Genomic DNA, 23,993 nt, shown 5'->3' with positions numbered 1-23,993 from the left:
ACATTCCTGTAAAGTTTCATGACTCTAGGTCAAATTCTTTTTGAGTTACGTGCGACACAAGTTGAAAATTGCAAAATTTACTAAGTCAAGGGGCAATAACTCTGAAAATACTAAAAATATCCACATGAAAAATACCCAGGTGCACAAACTACACATGCTGATCAACATTCCTGTAAAGTTTCATGACTCTAGGTCAAAAACTTTTTGAGTTACATGCGACACAAGTTGAAAATTGCAAAATTTTACTAAGTCAAGGGCAATAACTCTGAAAATACTAAAAATGTCCAGACGAAAATACCCAAGTGCACAACTACACATGCTGATCAACATTCCTGTAAAGTTTCATGACTCTAGGTCAAATACTTTTTAAGTTACGTGCGACACAATAGTGAACGGACGGACGGAAGGACGGACGGACGGACGGACAAGGGTAAATCTAAATGCCCGCCACTAACGGACACAATAGTGAACGGACGGAAGGACGGACGGAAGGACGGACGGAAGGACGGACGGACGGACGGACAAGGGTAAATCTAAATGCCCGCCACTAACGTGGGGGCACAAAAAGCATAATAGAGTCATTACATATTAGATACAAAATATTGAGGTACAGAAACTGTATGGATACACAATTCATTTGATTTCGTTTCAAAAACACATGCAATAAAGAAAATGTTTGAACATGTTAAAGTGACTCCAATGAACTTTTATAAAGTTTTATAAGTTTTATGAAGATTTTATGATGTTGTACAGGGCTGGAAATACTTTTTTCGAGATTTAAGTACCATTTGATGTAGGTCTGGACAATTAGCTTGTGTTTATATCCTCACTCTGTTTTTCTAGAATAATCATTTAAAATTTGTGTAAAATGGCCAAAAACTGAAAAGTATTTATTATTATACACTTTTACAAAAATCGGGCTATTAGAATTGCACAAAAATCAATCATCAATTTAATTCTTTAACATCATTTGTTTATTTTGCCATTTTAAGGACCCCAATTGATCTATGTTAGAGTTTCAAATTTTGTGTTTTTGGACCTCAGATGCGTTCCTTTAGGTATCATTTTGAAATACCATTGCTCCTGTACATTAAGAATATTTTTTTTGCAAAATTCAAAATTTTAAAGAGCTTTTTATACAATAAAGAAATATAATAAAAGAGATCATTTAAAAAGTTTCAGGTAATAACAGTGTTGTGGTCAACATGCTGCATGTCTCCTTGTTATATGGGATAAATGTAAAATCTTCATACCTCTCTATTGGGAATCAATTTCTTGCCATTTCAAAAACAAGCGCGTAAAACAGGACTTGGTTTAAAAATTATCACAAAAATAAAAAAAAATCAACAACTGAATAATTCAGCCACACGAAGCAAACATAAACAACAAAGCAAATTGCAGGAAACAACCTACGACAATGATTTTTTATAACCGTTTACACTTTTCAACTGACCTAAAATTTTGCTGGCAGTTTTAATTTGATTAAATGAAATTTTTAGCAAAAGAGATAAATAGAACAAAATCTTTCTTTTAGGTGAAATGATAAAAGGTGACCAAGAAATAAATACACATTTCAATTACCCTTGTATAAAGATACCAGTTAACAACACATTTCAATTCAAACAACAATTAAATGTTACTGTTATTATACACATTTAGTAGCATGCAAAATAATAATGGTCACAAACCTAATAATCATGTAAAAGTTATGTAAATGTTACATAAAAGTTTCATAGGAATTGTTGCATTATCTGCTTACTTGTTGGTCGTTGACCCTCAACCTTAACAGTTGTGCATTGCTTTAGCTTTAAATCTGTTTGTGTGACTGGTTTTTACACCAACTTTACACAATTCTTGTCACATCTTGGTGGTCGATCCACCTTAATCGACTTTACTGGATAACTAACCAGTAATTACCAATTTCTCCACAAGTGACAAACTCCTAATCTCAAATGGTTTCCAAATCAGCTGTGAGACAAACACCAACCATTTAAGTACAATTATTTTACGAGACTAATTACAATTTGACAGTAAGAATCTAAGATTTGGAAACCAGTCTACCAATGCAGCACTATCATTGGTAATTTCAAAAGTGTGATTTGAAACATCCAATCAGATGTCAGGATTTGAGACTGGTCATCAATTTCTAATTATATTTTTATCACCTGCAGCTCTTGTTGAATCTGAGTAGAATCTGCATAGATCATTTAGAAAACAAACATTACAAGACTGGTTCCCAGCCAAGTTAATAAAGCTGGTTCCTGGTAAATTCTCAGAAAACAGTAAAAAAAAACCCAGATGACATACCTTTATAGTAACCTTTATCACAAGCTTTCTCGCAGGTTCCCTTGCCCTCAATCAGTAGGTAGCCAGGCTTACATTTCAGACACATCACCTGCTTTGTGGAGACATATGTACAGGTTTCACAGGGGTCGCTGCAATGCTTGCACTGATAGATATCTGCATAGTACTCATTCGGACAAGATTCAACACACATCCTAGAAATATTCAAATATAATTCAAATAGATAGTTCCTGATTTTTTACAATATTGACATCCCTTGACAAAAGAGGCAGCCATTTTGGGGGTCAATATTCAATTTTATTACATGGCCTTATTACACTTATGCATTGTAGTTTGTGTGATAATTGCTATAACAAAAGTATCTTTACTTTAATTTCAAGCTTCAAGGTTTTTTCTTAATTGTAATTTAAAGAAAGAAACACATATTAATTCAGCTTGAACCGGTCCAGTGAAACAACCAGAATTTTTTCATACAACGTCATAATTATTATAGTGACAAAAGTAGTGCTTAAACCCAAATGAATCACTAGGCCACTTCTTGACATATTTATGCATGCATTCTTTTTCCTCAGACGAAAGACTTTTCAAACTGTAGTTGTATTAGTGCGACCATAAGTTTTATAATTTAGAATTTCTTTTTTTTGCAAAAAAAAGAGAAAGAGTATGATAATGTCCATTTCAACAAAAATCATTTCTCATTTAAAAAAAAACAAAAAAAAAAAAAAATAAATAAATAAAATAATTACCCAGAATCCTGAATTTGGTAGTTTTTGCAAGCAGTACACTGTTGTGCACCAGGACCGGAACAACCATTCAAACACTGGCTGTGGCATGGCTAAAATATAACAAAGGTTAAAGGTCAATCAAGTACATCTTTATTATATTTTGAAAGCAAAAGTTTGAATCAAAAGGTGAAATAATTCTTGAAATAAAGGTGCTAGTTATAAACCTTGTCACAATTTTTTAGACAGGACATATGGTGACATTTTAGCTGCCTTGGTAAAGCAATACATGTATGCACCTCATACTTATCTGTACATAAATCCACGCAAAGTCTTACACCTTGAACAAAAAAAATTAATTATAGGCACTTCAAGCCTTAGAAACAAATATGTTTTTTCTTCTGTAGAAAAGGCACACTGTGTTTTATAATATTATTATAATATTATAAAATGGATTTAGAGCATGTTAGGTGTTCTTCATGTAAAAAAAGCAGATTTGAATATGAAATAATAATAAAAATAGCAGTTAGCTAAATATACTAAGTCTTTATAACTTTACTTATGGCAAAAAAGCAAGTCTGATTCAGCAATATGGCCAATGAGTGCTTTTTTTTGGAAACTGATACAGTATCAAAAATTCAGAATAATTAGTATTTTCTGGCTCAACAAGCTTCCAATTACTAATTCTATAACTGCCTTTTAGATTTAAATGTATCTTCCTGAACAAAAGGTTTATATTCTTAGTATCCAAGATGTTACAGACTCCAAATTTGCAAGCTATGTGGTTGAAATGATATTTTGTCCAACGGAATCAAGTTCCGTCTTTCAAATTCCGTGGTGCATTAAGTTTATGTAATCTACCAAAAAATGTCATTTAAAACTATCCAGTATCATTCTTGCTCAGAGTAAAATGTTCAAAACATAATTTCAACCATTTAGAAGGTAAGTGTTTGTTTTTAAGTCAGCATTTATTCCATTAATTTTGTCGCCCAGCTGTGCCTGGCCAGACAGGTTTAAGTTCATTAATGCTGACTAACAAACTATAACCAATAGGTAAATGCATGGCTATAAACAACAACTCTTTCTATAAGAGAAATACATGAACATTGTATTCAATACTAGAAATATATATCTGACAATATAAAATATTCGCCATTACACAACAAATATAAATAAAAATTTACAATAATTCAAAAATCTGAAGAAATAAAATAATTATTAAAGTGAACATCTAGGATTAATTTCTTAATAAAGAACAAACTTCCATGAATTTATACAATATATGATCAAGCTAATAATTAGGCATTACCACATTAGTTTTCATTCAGTTGTAAGTGACAATAATACAAATGAGGCCATTCACTGATTTCCCAGCAAGGATCACAGATGTCTGTCTAACCTGAGGGCTCTTTGTTGTCCCAGAAATAATGCACAAAATGCACAGAGTGTATTTTATTTCTTAACCCATTACTTCATGAGCATTTTGTGAAAAATGGCTGTTTTCATTGAAAAGTCTCCCGTTACAAGTTCAAATTGCTAATATACTATAAAAACTGCTTCAACACTAATCAAACTTGGCACAAATGTTGACTGGACCATTGCCCTTGCAACAACATGCTCAGGCTTAAATTTTCTGTTACCATGGCAATGAGGGGACATCTCAAAATTGCCAAAAATCACTATTTTGCGTTGATTTTTTCCATCAAAATTGATTTCAAAGTGCTGCAACTTCTCAATGGATTGAGATAGAGTCAAATGCTTTTCAGCGTTGGTTACACGTTACCTTATGATCAATCTGGGGTCATTTATAGCCTCTCACAAGTCCAAAATTTTCTTGGCGATGAGGGGGACTCCGCCCCCCTTCAAACCCCCTAAACAGAAGGGGGCACATCCCCCTTCTTGCAACCCCCTGATGTATCTTTTGGTTGGGGGGCTGCGCCGAAAAAGAGGTCACTTTTTTTAACAGCATTTCTCAAACAAAAACAAGTGTTGGGGGCTTAAATAAGGCATTTTTTCACCATTTGAGAGAACAAAATGGGGGGGGGACTCAAGTCCACCGTGGTGCCATGCTAGCCAAGCACTTTTGGATATAAACCAATGGTCAACAAATAAACTGCTTTTCAATCATCACAATTATCAGATATCTGTATGAGCCGCATCACGACAAAACCAACATAGTGGGTTTGCGACCAGCAAGGATCCAGACCAGCCTGCGCATCCGCGCAGTTTGATCAGGATCTATGCTGTTTGCTTACCAACTCTATTACAAGTGGAGAAACAGACAGCGAACAGCATGGATCCTGATCAGACTGCGGGGATGCGCAGGCTGGTCTGGATCCATGCTGGTGGCAAACGCATTACGTTGGTTTTGTCATGACGCGGCTCATATTAACCCTTAATCTGCAGGAACCGAAAGTGATCAGCCTTTTTGGCTAGTATAGAGCCAGGCCAGCCTGTACATTCAAGCTGACTCAGACCAGGCTCTATACTGTTAACTTCCGGACAGTTCCAAAAAACAGAAGCTAGACATGGTTAAGGGTAAAGTACAGAAATTTAAATAAATACTGTGAATGAAAGATGCTGCACAATATCATCATACTCAGTTAACATAATACGTCTTCTCCATGCAGATTTACCAAAATGCAAGCTTTCATTTCCTATGAAAAAACTGTTCAATGACTGTATAAGTGGATATTTTTGTTTGGTGAAAAGTTAGTGACTTTAAAATTCTAGACATTTTGCATGAGGAAATATAAACAAATCGTACAAGGGTAGAATTGAAAGACAGGTTGGTCGATATTTACGTTAGAGGATATTTTAGCAATTTCCGTATTTCAGAATCGCTAATGCCTAGGTCACAAATAAAACGGGCGCCGTCCGATTAAACAATTTTTATAAAATCGGCAGATTTTTTGATGTCGTGGATGCCGGGCGATTTTAAATCTGATACCTTGCCCGATGTCCGTATGGCGCCTGTGCGATTTAAAAGTGAATCGGACGGTTGCCGCGCGGGCGCCGAGCGACAATGATTTTACATTTAATGACATCCTTTATAAATCAGCCATTTGTAATTACGCCAGCAAAGAAGTCAGCTGCCAAAGCCAAGGTGAAGGCCAAGGAGATGGTCCGTGTTGTTGACACCGAGTCACCAACGGCAAGTATCGAGGCCGTAGAAGTCGAAAATCAATCAGACATTCGCATGGACATTGAAGAAAAAATTCATGTTTACTAGTATTCAAAAGAAATTCACAAATATATTTTTGAGGCGATAACAACTTCTTCAAGCTAAAATTACAACAAACACAAGCAGCCCGGTCGCCGGATGACAAAACGATGACCGCCCGGTGCCTGTACATGAATCGTCCGGGTACCGGGCAATAATCGTTTGACTACTTGTCTCTATTCAGGCACCGGGCGGGGCCCGACTGATGTTCGCCCGGACGCCTTTTAAATCGGACGGTGTTTTAGTAGAACAAAAAATCGCCCGATCAAAAAATCATCAACCGGTAGCCGCCCGGCCACCGAGCGATGTCCGCTCCATGATATTTATACTCAGTGACCCCAAAAATTATCGTCCGGCCGCCGTTAGCTTTTAAGTATTACATAAAACTCGAAGGCGCCGGCCCGATGAGCAAAATTTTCAGCTGCTGCCGTCCGATAATCACTGCCGCCGGCCGATATTGCGATATTTTGGAGAAACAGAAGTCACCCGGCGGCATTTTTTTATTTGTGACCTAGGCTTAACTTAACCATTTGTACAGTACCCACACAGAGAATATATTTTGTAAATGGGTACCTTATGATTAGAGATGAGAATTCATTTTTACAATTAATTGAGTTGACAACATTATTGTACAAATCTTTTTTTATAACGTTATCTCACATTAAAATAATAAGCTTATAGCTTCCAATACAATCAAACTAAAATAAATTCTGTGTAAACCATAAAATTGTAACACTTTTGAGTGAAATATAGTCCATATTTTCACACTTGAGAGTAAAATGTCCATACTGTCATACTTTGGAGTGGAATAAAGGCCATTATAATATGCTTTAAAGTAAGGTTCAGTCAAATTCAAACAAACAACAACAAATTTTATAAAAATTGATGAAAATAATTGCTACTTTTCTGAACTTAATTGAAATACAGTAAGAGAAAGAAATACCCATAAAAATATTTATAACAATCAGATTTTTCAAAATTAACATAACATTTAGATACAATAGTGTAATATAATTTACAGTTCAGTGATTAATAACATAACCATCATTCAACTTTGATGTACAAACTTTCAACAAGCCCATTAAATATCTGCAATACTAAATCTGCAATACAAATCTGCAATACTAAATCTGCAATACAGATCTGCAATATTTAATCTGCAATACTTTATCTGCAATACTAAATCTGCAATATAACAATCTGCAATACAAATATCAGCAATATCTAGCCTGAGGAAGGTGATTCAAACACTAAATTAGCCAAAATATGTTAAGCAAAATGCAGGAGGTTAGATCAAGCCCTCTGGAAGAATGTAGTGTCATATTTTATAAGTATCTCCCTACCCAAATCATAGCAATGATTACTATAGCCTAAAATATTCTGGCCAAGAGAAGGACTTTGGACCTAACTTTAATCAAGGAATGTCTGTTTCCAGTGTTGTTGTCCAAATATTGCCAGCTGCAATTTATTTGAAATATCTTATATAAAAATTTTCTTTCTTTTTTCCTTATTGCTAATTTGAAATTTTGATTTAAAGCCATGTTTCAACTTTGAAATAACAATAGCATCTTTTTAGCTTTCTTAAAGGAAGAGCCCCAGTGAGGAAGAACCACTCCGATACCATTATCTCATTTCAGGTGCAAGAGACACCTAAGGCACAAGAAGCACCTGAGGCACAAGAAGCACCTGATATATTAGAAGCACCCATGAGGTACTAGAAGCATCTGAGACACTAGAAGCACCTGAGACAAAAGCACCTGAGGCAAAAGGAGCACCACAGGCACTAGAAGCCCCTGAGGCACAAAAAAGCACCTGAGGCACTAGAAGCATCTGAGGCACAAAAAAGCACCTGTCAGGCACTAGAAGCATCTGACGCACAAGAAACACCTGAGGCACAACAAGCATCAAAGGCACAAGAAGTGCCTGAGGCACAAGAAACACCTGAGGCACAAGAAGCACCTGAGGCACCTTAAGCCACAGAATCATTTAATTTATTCTTAATTTAACTCAATCCCCATTGTAATTTGGCAAATAAAACATAATTCATGTACACACACATGTATCTTTATAACCAATATGGCTGCCAGGGTGACATTTTAATTAAACTTTAAAAACTGGAACCAGTCAGTGCTGTTTAACTCACACCTGGAAAATATTTACAAAAAAAACCCCAAAAAACATTCATTTTTGCTATAATTGTGAATTAAATGGGAACAAATAATTTCTTGAGAAAATTTCTGATTGTACAGTAGCATTTTTCACTTCAAAGAATTCAATAGCCATGGCAAAACTGAAACTGCTGCAACGGTGAAAGACAGGGCAGGTGATTGGTAATCCGCCACCTTTACCATTTAAGCTAAAAAGACCCCATAGTATGTTCTGACACGGATCTTATATTTTAAGGGAGAACACCAGAGGAAACAGACATTATGTTGCCCTCAGAAGTTAGGTAGGTCTTCATGCTGCTTTATTAGAGTAAGTAACATAAATGATGAAAATGTTACCTGCTTTTCCGTGACAGCTTCCGTGGGTAAGGGCTTTTTATATGGTAAATGATATCAAATTAACTTCAAAGAATTCGCTCATTTGAACAAACAACATGTTACCATGTCGCTATTTTCATTCGAACTAATCAATTGCCACAGATAGCTTTATAAGAATGTTTCATTACTTTGATTTTAATTATTTTCCGGTCATTTGGGATGTGGATAAAAGTGGTATTAATTCAAAGAGATCTTATTTTTCTACCTCTTAAACAAAAAGTGATCTGCCAAGAGAACAGATGTTATCTGGAACTTGGCAAATATGAGCCGCGTCACGACAAAACCAACATAATGCGTTTGCGACCAGCATGGATCCAGACCAGCCTGCACATCTGTGCAGTCTGATCAGGATCCATGCTGTTCGCTATCAGTTTCTCTACTTGTTATAGGGTTTGTAAGCGAACAGCACAGATCCTGATCAGACTGCGCGGATGCGCAGGCTGGTCTGGATCCATGCTGGTCGCAAACCCATTATGTTGGTTTTGTTGTGACATGGCTCAATTATGTCTTTTTTTCCCAATCTAATAATTGGGTACAAACAAACTTTTACCGCTACAGCTTTATGATGCACTTCCCTTCAAAATAGAGTGATCCACCAATTTCACTTATTATCAGAACAATGAACCAAGTTGTAACAGTAAAAGATTGTTTGTTCTGGGGAAAAACTCACATTTGCCGGGTTCCAGAGAATATCTATTACACCGGACATTTTCTCACTTAAGAATTGGCCTTGCAGGATGATAGGCCTTGTAGGATAATTGGACTTATAGGATAATTGGCCTGATAAATCAAATACACTTAGAAAACATATTCTTGACTTTAAACTACTGCATACAAATAAATAGTTTCTTACTGGACACTATACTCAACAAAGAAAGTTAACTCTGTGGTGATGAAGTGACTGAGATCTTATAAAAGTTAAAATTTGATGAAGTTAATTCAGTTAAATCACTGTGAAAAGAATAATCTTATTACTTTGTAAAAATGCTTGTTTAAATATTTCCTTGGACTAACTTATATCTTTTATTCCTCCAATATTGAAGAGCATAAATTCAAAACAATTCATGCGTCAATCATTTATTTCATATAAGATGTAATACCACTATCAATAACAATAATACTGGAGTTTGTGAGACAAATAGTTTTTTGTCTTTTATAATACAGTAAAGTATAGAAAATTTGTAGCAAAAAAATACATCTTAAGGTGACAACGGAGTCAATTATCACTGAAAATACCTAAAATGAGATTTTTTGCTAAGTAGATTTATCAACCTTTTCTGAACACATTCGTGATTTAATTTTGGAAGCAGTTAGTCCAAAAAATGTGTTTTTAAACGTTTTAAAACGGTACCTATACTATTTGTAACTGCTACTCGCGTAACCTGTCGATTATCGATAACGCTCCGCCCCCTGTTGAGGCATCAATGAGGGAAATCGGTAGTTCCATATATCCGTGAATTACAGGTCCATACTTCTCGTAATACATGTATCGTACAACTACCGTACATCTTTTATGAATATCTCAACATTTAGCCTTTTTTATAAATTAAGAAATTGTCGGCCAATGTACGTAACATAAATAATTAAGCATAGCGGCAAATCGCACAACCAGACAGACAGACAGACAGATATCTTTATTCACTCAAGCACATTTGTACAATATGAGGATTTTCTAATATAACACATATATAATACATTAGTTTTCCAGCAGTAAACATACATAATTTTGCACAATATATTTTTTTCCTATAATGTAAACAATATGGTGAAGTGAATTATTACAGTGTGTTTTCTGGGGGGGGGGGGGGGGGGAAATTCGGATATTCTTAATTCTAGATAATTTAACAGTTCATCTTGATAAGAAAAACAAGAAATATTAATAAAAACAAAAACAAAAAAAACACATATAAAAAAGAATGTGCTAAGAGATTTTCAATCAAGTTATAAATAAAACTTTACGTTCAAATATAATTTTGAGATTCTCCCTTGATTACTGTATGTCACGCTTCAATATAGATCTTGACCTTGGTGTATTTATTATTATTGTTATTATTACCACTATTGGAAAATAGTAATAATAATAATAATAATAATAATAATAATAAACAAAATAAATAAAATAAGTATATTTTTGAAAGAGTTTTGAAGCGATAAGTTTGTAATTTAATTACGCTGTTTCGGGTAAAATTCAATCAGGTAGCATTATAACGGATAATTTATAATTGGCGAAAGATATAAATAGATATGCGCGCGCTCAATATGAGGAAGTTCTCACACTGAGTATATATGTATTCAAGTATTGCAGAAGTATCTTTATGGATTATTTTGGCGAGAAAAAGGGTAAGTCTGTAAAACTATTATCATAAACATGTTGGATGCTATATAATTAAAATTTTGCCAAGACTATACGGATAAATTTACAAAGATTCAACAGTTTGTGCACATTTGTTGAATTTATTAAGCTTTCAAAACTGTTTTCGTTATCAACTAAGTGAACGTTATTAAGATACATGCTGCGTTGATTGTTAAAATAGCTACTGAAGTAAAAAATTGAGATGTTTCTCCTAAATGTACAACGCAGGACTTGATATTATTGTACATATTGAAAATAACTTGAAAAACTTTACCATTAATAAAATATTGAAGTAATTTATGCCATAGCCCAAAACGCCAGATAGTATCAAAACATTTAGAGAAATCAATAAATCCGCAGAATAGTTTTTGTTTACGCTTCTTTAAAATTTCAATTAATGTATGCAATGTAAATAAGTGGTCCGAGCAAGAGTAGCCATTTCTAAAACCTGCTTGTGCTTCATTTAGGAGATTGAATTCTTCCATATAATTGTTAAGCCTTGAATTTAGGACAGCAGTGAATAATTTACCAAGACATGATAATATTGTTATTGGTCTGTAAGAATTAGTGCTTTTCGATTCTCCTTTATTTTTATAAATTGGATATATCCAGCCTTCCAGCCAAACAGGCGGTAAATGTCCGTAATCAAGAATTATGTTAAAAAGACGTTCATAGATGGGTAAAAGAATAGATTTTGTACTCTTAATATATTCATTTGTTATACTGTCAGAAGGACTCGAGGCCTTGCCATTATTTAATTTGTTGATACAAATTAGAATTTCTTCCTGCGTTATGACTTTATTTAAATAGACATTTGAATTATCTATAAATGTTTGATCTAAATTAATATGTGTATCATTATGTGGATTACTATTTACATTTTTAAAGTACTCGTAAAACTCGTTGATAGAGGGAGATGGCTTACTACCTGATTTTGGATTAATAGATTTTAGAAAATTCCAGTATTGTTTTGTGTTTTTGGTTTGCATTTTTCTTAGCTTGTATGAGTTATCATGTTTAAATTTGTTTATGTAATAGTTCATTGTTCTTTTATATTGCTTGCTGCTATTTTTTAAGCGCAACTTATTATCGTCTGTTTTATTTAAGTTATATCTAATTTTAGCATCGTGATAATTTTTTCGTGCTTTGTGGCATTTCGGTCCAAACCAAGGCTTATTCTTGTTATTCTTATGGTATGTTTTACGAGTCAATGGTGGAAATGTTTTGGTTGATGAATTTTCAAACAGTAATTGAAGTTCTGTTGTTATAAGTTCTATATTTCCATTTACATTCTGAGCACTAGTTGAGTTACACAGCTGTTGTATGTATGATAAATGATTAGTGTCAATATTTGTTACAAAGTTGTCGCTTTGCTCTTCTCGCCATTTCGGTTTTGATTTAGTTTGCGATTTATTTTCATTCTTATATGATTTGTCAAAATTAGTGTCAAAGTTACTTAATGTCCAATATAACGCGTTGTGTCCATCGGAAAAAAGCGAGTCTGTTTCTATAACTTTAAAGTCAGATATAAGTTTAAATGCATCAACACTCGCCATGAGATAGTCAATAATTGATTTATCCCTGAAAGTTAAATTTGCGGGCCTATCAGTTTCAAATCTACCATTAACAACAAAAATGTTATTGCTCCTACAGAGTTCGATCAATTGAATGCCATGATTATTCATTCTTTTGTCACTTGACAATCTACGTAGAGGAATTGATAATTCCTCTAATACTTTATATTTATCAAAGAAAGACACCGATTCGTCGTCAATGTTAAAATGATCATTTAAGAAAGAATCAGATGGGATGAAATCAGATAATTCTGCAATACGTGAGTTCAGATCGCCAGCTAAGAGGACATATTTATTAGAACTATACTTTGAAATACGGGGTTGAATAAAAATGTAGTTGCTAAAATATCCATAATGTGTGAAAATAATTTGTCTGTCCCGTTAATCTGATAGATATTACATTGAGTTGATAGACTTTTGTACGGATTCAAGGGCTTACTTTACATTCAACCTCGTTTTCTATCAATGTCGAGTAAAACAACAACAAAAACAGACAACATTTTTATGTGAACGCCTATATGACTTGTGGTAAGGTGTACCTGACAAATTTCTAAACCATTTTAGATTGTCTAAGGATGATTATTTCTCTATGAATAAAAAAAAGATATTAAAATATATTTTCAGTGAAAATAAATTGTTCGCCAGTAAATCGGACACAGTACTAATAAATCTGGGACAAAGTATGGAATTTATTGTCTATCCCGGTAGAAACTGGATCTCTATGCCGTGCATAGATGATATTCATAATAGAAGTCAAGAAGGCCATATCATAATGATCGAGTAATACCTTTTATTTCTATTAAAATATGTGAAGCATTATCAATTTGGTGGAAAGAATATATAATATCCTGTTCTTATTTGTACATCTACCATGGACTTTAAAAGACTGTCAGAAGCTCAGTTTTTTGTTATTTTATTTTATATTTTAACGGAATTTCATACACGAATACACAGGCAGAGTGACACTGGTATAATACAATAATAATGCTGATGATAATAATAATAAACTTCAAAAAGGAAACAATTAAATACCCCTCTAGCGGTGCGCAAATGCGTTCCATTTCCCCCCACTGAGTGCCTCAAATTTTATCGATAGTCACGTGACATGTGCGAAAGATACCAGACGAACAGTAAATCACGTTAAGAATTGAAGAAATTTCGGCTATAAACTGATATTAATCAGCAGCTTTTTAATTGGTCAGATGTAACTGGGTCATAAAATGTTGTTAGAGTATGTTACCGCAACTTGTGACTCTCTCTGGTGCGATATTTGTGTATTATGCAATTATTTAGCGTGAAACGTAGGGGTCCGAGAGAGAACAGCCGATTTATGACACTTCGTTTGATGCGGGTCGGACTAACTTTGAATCGGCATAACTTTTTTAATAATCAAGCAATTAACATGCGGTTTAAAGCACATGAAAGGAAATTCATTTACGGAGGGAACCGTGTCAGGGATTTTTGTTTGCTCAATCAGCGACTTAATTATCTTGAATTACGTAATATGTATGGTGAAAAAAGTCGCATAAAATGTTTGACGTTACGTAATATTTTTTTTGAGAAAAGATAGAAAACATTTGAGACACTGTTCCCCAGATAATATAAGTAAGGTTATTTTCCAAAAGTTTGATGACAAAAAAATAAAAAATGACTTTGATATGACGATTTAAAATTTTAGGATTTTTATTCAAAATCAATCATTTACAAAAGCATTTTTTTTCAAATATGTTATTTTTTATGCTGATCAGCGACATTTAATGCATAAAGATTAAATAAATAACAATTATTACTAAAATAACTTGGTTTAAATTACATTTATGTGAGTACCACGGAAAGTGTCTGTTGTCACCTTAAGTACATAAAAGTTAAAATTGGTGGGATATATATATATCATAATATAGTGAAGACTTAAGCATAGAAAATTTGTAGAAAGAAAACACTCTAAGTACATAAAATGTTAAGTTTGGTGGGATATTCTAATACATCATTAAAGTGTCTTTTTTGTATGAATTTTGCTCTCAAGGCCTTCTAAGCATAGGATGGCCTTTTTGTTTATGTTTATGAGATAGCCCAGGGATAAGAATGCTATAAACACTATCCAGGAAAGAATTGTCCGTTTTAGGGCCGTTTAGGTCATCCGATGCCTGTAGAAAGAAATAAGTTAAAAACGAAAGATTAAATTAAATTATAAAGGTTCCCACCAAATGATTTGTCCTATATTAATCTACAATAAATTCAATTAACTAAAAATAAAGGTTTTGTTATGAAAAAGGCTGAAAAGTAGCTAAAACAAAGGTTTTGTTATGAAAAAGATCGAAAAATAGCTAATACTATAGTTTTGTTATGAAAAAGGCCTAAAAATAGCTAAAACAAAGGTTTTGTTATGGAAATGGCCTAAAAATAGCTAAAAAACAAAGGTTTCGTGTGGAAAAAGGCCTATAAATAACTCAATACAAAGGTTTGGTTATGACAAAGGCCTGTAAATAGCTAAGCTATAAAAACGGCCTATAAATACCTTAATACAAAGGATCCGTTATGATATGGCCTTTAAAAAGTTAAATAAAAAGGTTTTGTTATTACAATGGCAAAAAAAAAACTGACATTGATGACAGTTTTATATTGAACCCTTTATACTATTCCTTTCTTGTATCATTATAAGTTTGGGGACCTTTCTCTTGAAAATGTATCAGTGTTAAATTGTATACAAAAAATGCACAGTTGCACAGTGAGTTTACTGGAGTGCAGGTATTAGTTACTCACACTCCAGTTTAACCACACTGTCTGTCAGGATTAAAATATAGCATGATCATTGATTAGCTACATTTTTTTTGTAGGGTTTACTTATCATGATAACATGGAAAAGGATCATAATCAGATCCGCATGCATTGGCTCATTTAATCTGTGGTTTCATATTTTGATGACAGGGAACATGTTTTTATTTTTGCCTATGATATCAAAGAGAAATAACATCAAAACAGTTACTGATCTGATTTATACTTGGCACAAGCCTCGTGATACAAATCAGATACCCTTGTGTTTCGATACTTTTTCTAGTTCTTTCATAGAACAAGTGTTTTATGTGCAATTTACAAAATTAGTCTACAGGAGTTTGCAAACAGTACTACACTGTATACAGAAGTGTTACTAAAATTATTAGACTGTAAGACTATTTAAAACAATTTGTAGTAGTAAATTATTTTACTTGCCAAGAATATCATTTGAAATTGTTTTCTTATCTTTTTTTATTATAACCTTTTTAATTAAGCTTCATTTGAGTGACCAATTCTTATGGTATTATAAGTCCATAAACATGTGGGAATCACTCTTGAGAATTTTTTTTTACTGATTATTTTTGTAATAATTGGATGGATTTTGACCAGATTTTGTTTGCTCGTTTATTTTGTTGGAGTTTTAAGTCACACTAGCACTGTAAAGGCTATACAGCAACTTTCCTGCTTTACTGGTGAAGGAAGACAGACCTCCTGGTCCCTCTGTGCATGATTTCAGACACAAGCAGGGACCTCAGTTGAACCACCAACCTTCCTTTGCATCAGACAAAGTGCAAAAAAAGAGAAAGTATTGAATCAATCTGTGTAAAAGATGCTTCAGTTAGCGTAGCATAGAACATCTTACTCTGATGCCTTAGTTATATCCCATAAGAAAATATTAATATTCTGTTATTGGTAAAAATACAATACTGCAAAAAGTAAAAGTTTACAGGTTTTATCAAGCAATCATATTAAGCAAACTTAAAAAATCAAAAGAAATCTGATCTAAGATCTCAGTGATATGAAACTTACCCCCTTTGTTGTTGGGGAAACTGGTTTAGTTGGGCCAGTAGGAGGCGTCGGGTTCACTAGGTTCACAGGATTCTCCTCTGTTCCATACAGACTCAAATTCCAGTCAATCAGGTCATTGGTAGATTGTAAACCTGTGAAAAAAAGTAATAATTAACCTTTAACCTCCTTAATTTGTGAAATGGATTTGCCAAACTTTAATTTTGGAAGAGTCCATTGAAAGTTTAAGAGATTTCAGTTTCAAATTGAGCTACCAACACTAGTATAGAGACTGCACTAATGTGCAGGCTGGTCTGGCTCTATAAATGGTTGCAAATCAACAAAGTATACATTTTTTAACCACTAAGACCAGGATATACATTACCTTTCACAGATTTGTGACTTCATTCATTTAACACTATACATTTATACACATAAGAAAAAAAATCACTTGCTTTCTTTATCAGAGGGATATTTTACGTACCGGAATAACTACTTCCACCGATGTAGCCACGGCTGTTTTTCTGTACCTCTATTTCTAGTTTCCATCGGCCAACAGGATTCTCCCCCCAGAAATGCACAGACAAGAACTGCCAATTATTGAAACCTTTCACTCTGTAAAACAAAACAAATAAAAATGAGCCGCGTCACGACAAAACCAACATAATGGGTTTGCGACCAGCATGGATCCAGACCAGCCTGCACATCCACGGAGTCTGATCAGGATCCATGCTGTTCGCTATCAGTTTCTCTACTTGTTAAAAGGTTTGTAAGCCAACAGCATGAATCCTGATCAGACAGCGCGGATGCGCAGGCTGGTCTGGATCCATGCTGGTTGCAAATGCATAACGTTGGTTTTGTCATGATGCGGCTCAAATTCCGCCTTGAATATCATCACAATATCATCACAATTTAAGTGTCATTTCACAGAAATAAATTATCCAACATACAAACTTGACAAATTACATTGTCAAACAAGTCTGGCAGCAGACACTTTCACTAGTAGATAATTTTCACACACCAGATGGGCATGACACATTATTACCAGACTCTAAAATAAACAAGGAAATACAAGATCTACAGTCATGTAGATATTAAATTTCAAGCATGTTATTGTAGAACTAGAGGATGCTTTTGTAAAAAAGCGCATGTCTCCCCCACTGTGGAAATGAGAAAATGACCAATGGTCACTGTGACCTTAACCTTTGACCTACTGACCCCATAAACAAGAGGGATCATCTGCTCAATAAGACCAATCATCCTATGAAGTTTGAGGGTTGTAGGTCTAAAGGAACTCTAGTTATCATCCGGAAAGGAGAAATTAACCAACGGTCGCTGTGACCTTGACCTTTGACCTACTGACCATTAAAACAATAGGGATCATTTGATTAATAAGACAATCATCCTATGAAGTTTGAGGGTTGTAGGTCAAAAGGAACTCTAGTTATCATCCGGAAATGAGAAATTGACCAACGGTCACTGTGACCTTGACCTTTGACCTACTGACCCCAAAACAATAGGGATCATCTGCTCTATAAGACCAATCATCCTATGAAGTTTGAGGGCTGTAGGTCAAAAGGAACTCTAGTTATCATCCGGAAACGAGAAATTGACCAACGGTCACTGTGACCTTGACCTTTGAACTACTGACCCCAAAAACAATAGGGATCATCTGCTCAATAAGACCAATCATCCTATGAAGTTTGAGGTCTGTAGGTCTAAAGGAACTCTAGTTATCATCCGGAAACGAGAAATTGACCAACGGTCAGTGTGACCTTGACCTTTGACCTACTGACCCCAAAAACAATAGGGATCATCAGCTCTATAAGACCAATCATCCTATGAAGTTTGAGGTCTGTAGGTCTAAAGGAACTCTAGTTATCATCCGGAAACGAGAAATTGACCAACGGTCAGTGTGACCTTGACCTTGACCTACTGACCCCAAAAACAATAGGGATCATCAGCTCTATAAGACCAATCATCCTATGAAGTTTGAGGGCTTTTGGTCAAAAGGAACTCTAGTTATCATCCGGAAACGAGAAATTGACCAACGGTCACTGTGACCTTGACCTTTGAACTACTGACCCCAAAAACAATAGGGATCATCTGCTCAATAAGACCATTCATCCTATGAAGTTTGAGAGCTGTAGGTCAAAAGGAACTCTAGTTATCGTCCGGAAACGAAGAATGGACGGACGGACTGACGGACGGACGGACGGACGGACAGGGCAAAAACAATATGTCTCCCCCCGAGGTGGGGGAGACATAATTATACATAGTTCAAGTTAAAATGTGCTGTAGAATTATCACAAAGGCTCGTAAATCTGAGTCATAGCTTACAAAGCATTTGAACGATAGACCATGCATTTTTGTACTACATGTTCAACAGAAGAAAAATTGATAACAATTTCCATTCTGACAAGAAATTCACTACAAAAAGATGAACTACTCATGCATTGAGTGGAGAAGTAATTTTCATGACATCATATGATTCATTGACATCACATCTTTGACATCATTTGCCATGTAATGTAAACATTTCTTTTCCCTTTTTCTAACCATTTACATTATGCAATAGCAAACTTGAGCATTCAGTTTGTTTACGACGGGCATAGTGTAAAGCTTATCAGAATCAGATCTCATTCAAATTTATAATAAACTTTATAAAGACACCCACTATAATTGGCTTAAAGATATACAATGCTCAAATTTCAATTGAGAAAATATTGATAATTACTACACAGTCTCATAGTAAATATAAACACATTCTGACTTTACCCATTATCACTACAACCTCTATATATATTATTCAATTGACTTATTTTACAAATACATGAAATAACAGAATGATCCGGTATAATACGAGGTTCTATACCTAGTTCAGATACATTTCTGCTTAGTAGTTCAGTAGGTCTAATAGCATTAAATTCTTGGTAGTTATCAAGATGTTCATAAGGAATAATAATGTAGTCTACTACAGATTTCCCCTGAGTCGAGACAAACGTAAAATCATTTGTGGTATAGTTTCTCCCATTTAAAATACAGCAATTACTATCTATCAAAAATTTAATGAAATATTCACCATATAAATTTTTGTTAAAGTCAACAACATGTCTTTCATTTACATCATCAATTCCTTACACAAAGTAGATATGTTATGTTTAAACTCTACACACTACATGTGATCACAATATGAATGTATAGTGACATTAATAAAACTGGCAGTTTTTTTTAAGAAAGGACCAATTATAGTTGACCTGAAATATGTAACTCAGCTTCCTATACATAGTTTATTCATTTTTAAATTCAAATTTAGACATATTCAGTAAGAATTTCATAGATTTCAATAAATTTCTGTGATCTAAATATTTTACTCAAGGATGAGCATAGTATATCTTTAACTTGAAACATATTGACTAATCTCTTAAGCACAATATCAAACTAAATACTAACCTGTCTCCATCATTTGGTCTCTGTGGCAGAATAGTTGATCTCGTGCCAGATGGTGAGGTCAGATGAATGACAATGTCTCCACGACGCTTACTTTTCAAAGTTATTTTAGCTTGTACATGCTCGAGAAAGTTAATTTCGTTGGTGTTTCCGGCACATGCGTCCGTGTCCAACATCTCCTCGTATCCCGAGTCAGGAATTGTGCTGTAACACGTCAAATAACAATAATAATGTTTTATCACTGTGTACTGGCATGCGAGCAGTTCCCGTACAAAAATCGTAGTTACTTAAACATTATTTTTTATTACGCTCACTCACCAAAATTTGAATGTTACACACCAATATTCAGCTCGTCACACAAATCATGGAAATTCCATCATGTTCTAAACATAGAATAACCCTTAGTTATGAGGCCTCATATGGGGGTACCGAAATTATCAATTATTTTGTATGAAGAGAAGTAGTTCCCGTACATAAAATCTAACCCATTATAATTATACAATTTTTATTATATCGGACCTATTTTTTCATTTACAATTGTTGAACAGACCATTATCTAAAAGATAAAATAGATGTAATTCAGGGAAATAGAGCGGTGACTAAACGCGGGTATCTATTACCCGGTACCGTTACCCCAACGCATTTACAGGCAATAGCATGCTTGTATGCATGATATTTTACGCATCAAAGCCATAAAATTATTATATATAGTAATATTGGTCAACATTCTGCTAATTAAACAAGTTTTTCATCACATTGCCTACTTATTTGTAAACAGGTGGTATTAGTGGAAAAAACCCTTTAACAAGCCTCACGTGTAAGTATTTTTGCGCATGCGCGCAAGGACGGAATCCCCCAGAGAAAACAAGGTCACGTTTTTGACGACGCACAGGTGAAAGTGATTTAAAATGAGACTTTATATACGTACTGCCGAACTGACACTTAGATTTTGTCTCGTTTATGTATCTGCTTGATTTGAAATGAATTTTTGATGAATGCAAGTAAAAATCAAGCGTTTAAATGAAAAATACGGGTACTGCTTCTGTACGGGAACTGCTCGCATGCCAGTATAGCAAGAGTTATTAAATCTGGTGGTTCCCAGCTCCTTAAAATTTCTAATAATCATATTAAAAAATTATTGAAAATCTGACCCCAAAAATGTTACATGTGATTGAAGAAAAAGTCTTACATTTTGTTCTTTTCCACACTGACCCTCCCTGACTGTACCTCACAGATATGTTGTGTAGGCACTACAGTCCATTTCTCTGCCAACTCAACCATAGCTGTAGCATCCATTAAACCATACCCATATCTCAAACTCACTGAAACAATATGTTAAAGCTTAGAAAACTAGCTGCTTCATTGCATATGCCACAATAGAAATATTCTAACTCTGAACACTAGCTGCTTTACTACAATAGAAATAGTTTAATAATTTGAAAATAGCAGCTATATTGATGGGCTTATGCCACTTACAGAAATTACCTTGCTCTTAGATATTCAGTGACTAACAAAGACAAAGGGATATGATAGTTACATTTTCTAAGTACAAGTTTGATATATGAAACATTAAGATACTATATACAGTTCTTTGAAATGTTTCCAAATCCTTTTGACCAGGACCACCCATATTGTCCATAACTATAGAGTTTATTTGAACCATGCACTATTCTTTTTATTTTTACAAGATTAAATTACCTTGTCTGCCCACTCCATTCGTCACCCATTGACCATCAGGCAAGGGTCTGGCGGTCATCAGCGTTATATACTGCACATCTCTCCATGTCAGTGATGGACTGAAATATAAACAATAGTACTTGTAATGCACCAACAAACTTTGATTTTTTGTGTTTGTTAAAGTAACATGGATTAGCACCTGACTTCTAATATAAGAGTATTCCATTTCTATTATAAGAAACTTCTAATATTAGTGCACTTCCTTTATTTATAATAATTAAAGCATTAACAAGACTTCTAATATAAGAGCACTTCCTTTATTCATAATAATTATAGCATTAACAAGACTTCTAATATAAGAGCACTTCTTTTATTTATAATAGTTATAGCATTAACAAGACTTCTAATATTAGTGCACTTCCTTTATTTATAATAATTATAGCATTAAAAAGACTTCTAATATAAGAGCACTTCCTTTATTCATAATAATTATAGCATTAACAAGACTTCTAATATAAGAGCACTTCCTTTATTTATAATAATTATAGCATTAACAAGACTTCTAATATTAGTGCACTTCCTTTATTTATAATAATTATAGCATTAACAAGACTTCTAATATAAGAGCACTTACCAGATGACTTATATTAGAGCAATTACTTGACTTCTAATATTACAGCTTTTTATATTTAATCACTTACTTTACTTCTTATATAAGAGCACTTACTCGACTTCTTATATTAGTGTAATTACTTGACTTCTAATATTAGAGCTTTTTACATTTAATCACTTCCTTTACTTCTACTATTAGAGCACTTACTCGACTTCTAATATTAGAGCTTTTTTTTTAGATCACTTTCTTGACTTTTGGCAACACTTATTTGACTTCTATGAAAGAACTTACTTGACTTCTAATATGAGGGCAATGATACCAGCTGCCAGTGGTGCCGATGCTGAGGTTCCTGTATGAGTCTCTGTGCACTTGTTGTGAAGATCAACGGTAACCTAGGCAACCAAAAAACATATCTCATTTCCATTAAGACAATCATTATGAACTTGTTCAACAGCTAGAAAGCTGCACTAAAAGGGATTATTTGTAACATTTTCTGAAAATAAGTTCTATAATAATATTGTTAGTGCTCAGTCAGAAAATGTTGCAAATTTCTTTGGAAGAAGCCTGACAGTCACCTTACCCGAGACACAAAACTTAATTATAAAATATTTTGGCTTATCTGGAGGAATGCAGTTTTAAACTTTGAATGGACTGTTCCAAATTTAAGGCAATTCTTTACACAAATGCAGCAGTTGAATATCTGCTCATGTTTTCTTATACTAAATGTATTAAAAATTTGCATTAAGTAACAGTTACACTTATATCTTTTAATATTACAAACTCCCGAGCATGGAAATTTACAAGACAATGAACTTGTACAAATTTGTTTTCTTTTTAAATAATCTTGATATTCTACCAGGTCAGCTTTACCCTTTTTTCAGAATGTGATCAATGAACTTTATACAAAAGTGCTCCTTAAGACAGGTCTGTCTGTATTTTTATCTTATACCTTCATACATGACAAAATGTGTAAAATTATTCCCTATTATAAGTAATTATGAATAATAACTTCCCGTTATATTCAAGACTTCTAAAGATCACTGCAAAATAATCTCTATACTTACAATACCTGTCAATAAAAATCACTAATCAATTTATCTTTTAGAGCAATTATTTCATTACTATCTGCCAACAAATACCACATTTTACACTTTGAACCAGGGTTGGTATCAACAGAAAAAAAAATTGTTAGTAATATAAAACATTTAACTATTGTACATAAATTTGCAGATATTATTTGATACTCTTATATATACAAAATATATTTGTTACTTATACTTAAAAGCAAATATGCTTATTGGCAAATTAAGCAAGAATTCTGATTGGCTAGTTTGCAATAAGCAATGCTTATATCTTTTAATATTACAAGATCAGGTTTTGCCATCATATAAAGTAAGCAACAGAGTATAAGGAACAAGATGTGGTGATTTCATTAACGGGACTCCACTGAGGTTTCATTAAAGGGACTCCACTGAAGTTTCATTAAAGGGACTCAACTGAGGTTTCATTAAAGGGACTCCACTGAGGTTTCATTAAAGGAACTCCACTGAGGTTTTTAAACATGACTGGACAGGATAATTTTTGGGGTGATTTGTGTAACATTTATTGTAGATATAGAAAAAAACAACTTTAAATCAAAACTTTAGATCGTTCGCTCACTCTGTTTTTCTGTGATAATTATTAAAATTGTGGAAACTGACGCAAAATGTCAAGCTTTTAAACACTTTTAATTAAAATCACGCTAAGAATTACACACA

The 23,993-nt window shown here is 33.8% G+C and overlaps 1 protein-coding gene across 4 annotated transcripts in view; it reads right to left on the bottom strand.

Moving 5' to 3' along the window:
• LOC132748093 (furin-like protease kpc-1) overlaps nucleotides 1-23,993 on the bottom strand; it is an 84,705-nt gene that overhangs the window by 9,346 nt on the left and 51,366 nt on the right. For 3 of the 4 annotated variants that reach the window (XR_009628210.1, XM_060737642.1, XM_060737649.1), the window contains exons 9-17: nucleotides 22,528-22,628; nucleotides 21,645-21,742; nucleotides 21,136-21,268; nucleotides 19,950-20,150; nucleotides 16,981-17,111; nucleotides 16,521-16,651; nucleotides 8,754-8,786; nucleotides 3,051-3,139; nucleotides 2,308-2,498 (exon numbers count right to left, since the gene is read on the bottom strand). Coding sequence is in view for 3 of the 4 variants with exons in the window: in XM_060737642.1 (XP_060593625.1) it covers nucleotides 2,308-2,498; nucleotides 3,051-3,139; nucleotides 8,754-8,786; nucleotides 16,521-16,651; nucleotides 16,981-17,111; nucleotides 19,950-20,150; nucleotides 21,136-21,268; nucleotides 21,645-21,742; nucleotides 22,528-22,628 (1,108 nt within the window). In the remaining variant the exon portion in view is untranslated. The remainder of the gene's footprint in view (nucleotides 1-2,307; nucleotides 2,499-3,050; nucleotides 3,140-8,753; nucleotides 8,787-16,520; nucleotides 16,652-16,980; nucleotides 17,112-19,949; nucleotides 20,151-21,135; nucleotides 21,269-21,644; nucleotides 21,743-22,527; nucleotides 22,629-23,993) is intronic. The other variant, XM_060737660.1, reaches the window with a different exon arrangement.

Source organism: Ruditapes philippinarum, unplaced genomic scaffold (genome assembly GCF_026571515.1).
Source record: "Ruditapes philippinarum isolate M1 unplaced genomic scaffold, ASM2657151v2 ctg2799_1_1_1_1, whole genome shotgun sequence".
NCBI classification, from domain to species: domain Eukaryota; kingdom Metazoa; phylum Mollusca; class Bivalvia; order Venerida; family Veneridae; genus Ruditapes; species Ruditapes philippinarum.
Note: the sequence above shows the minus strand (reverse complement) of the source record. Positions and strands in the feature narration are given on the sequence as shown.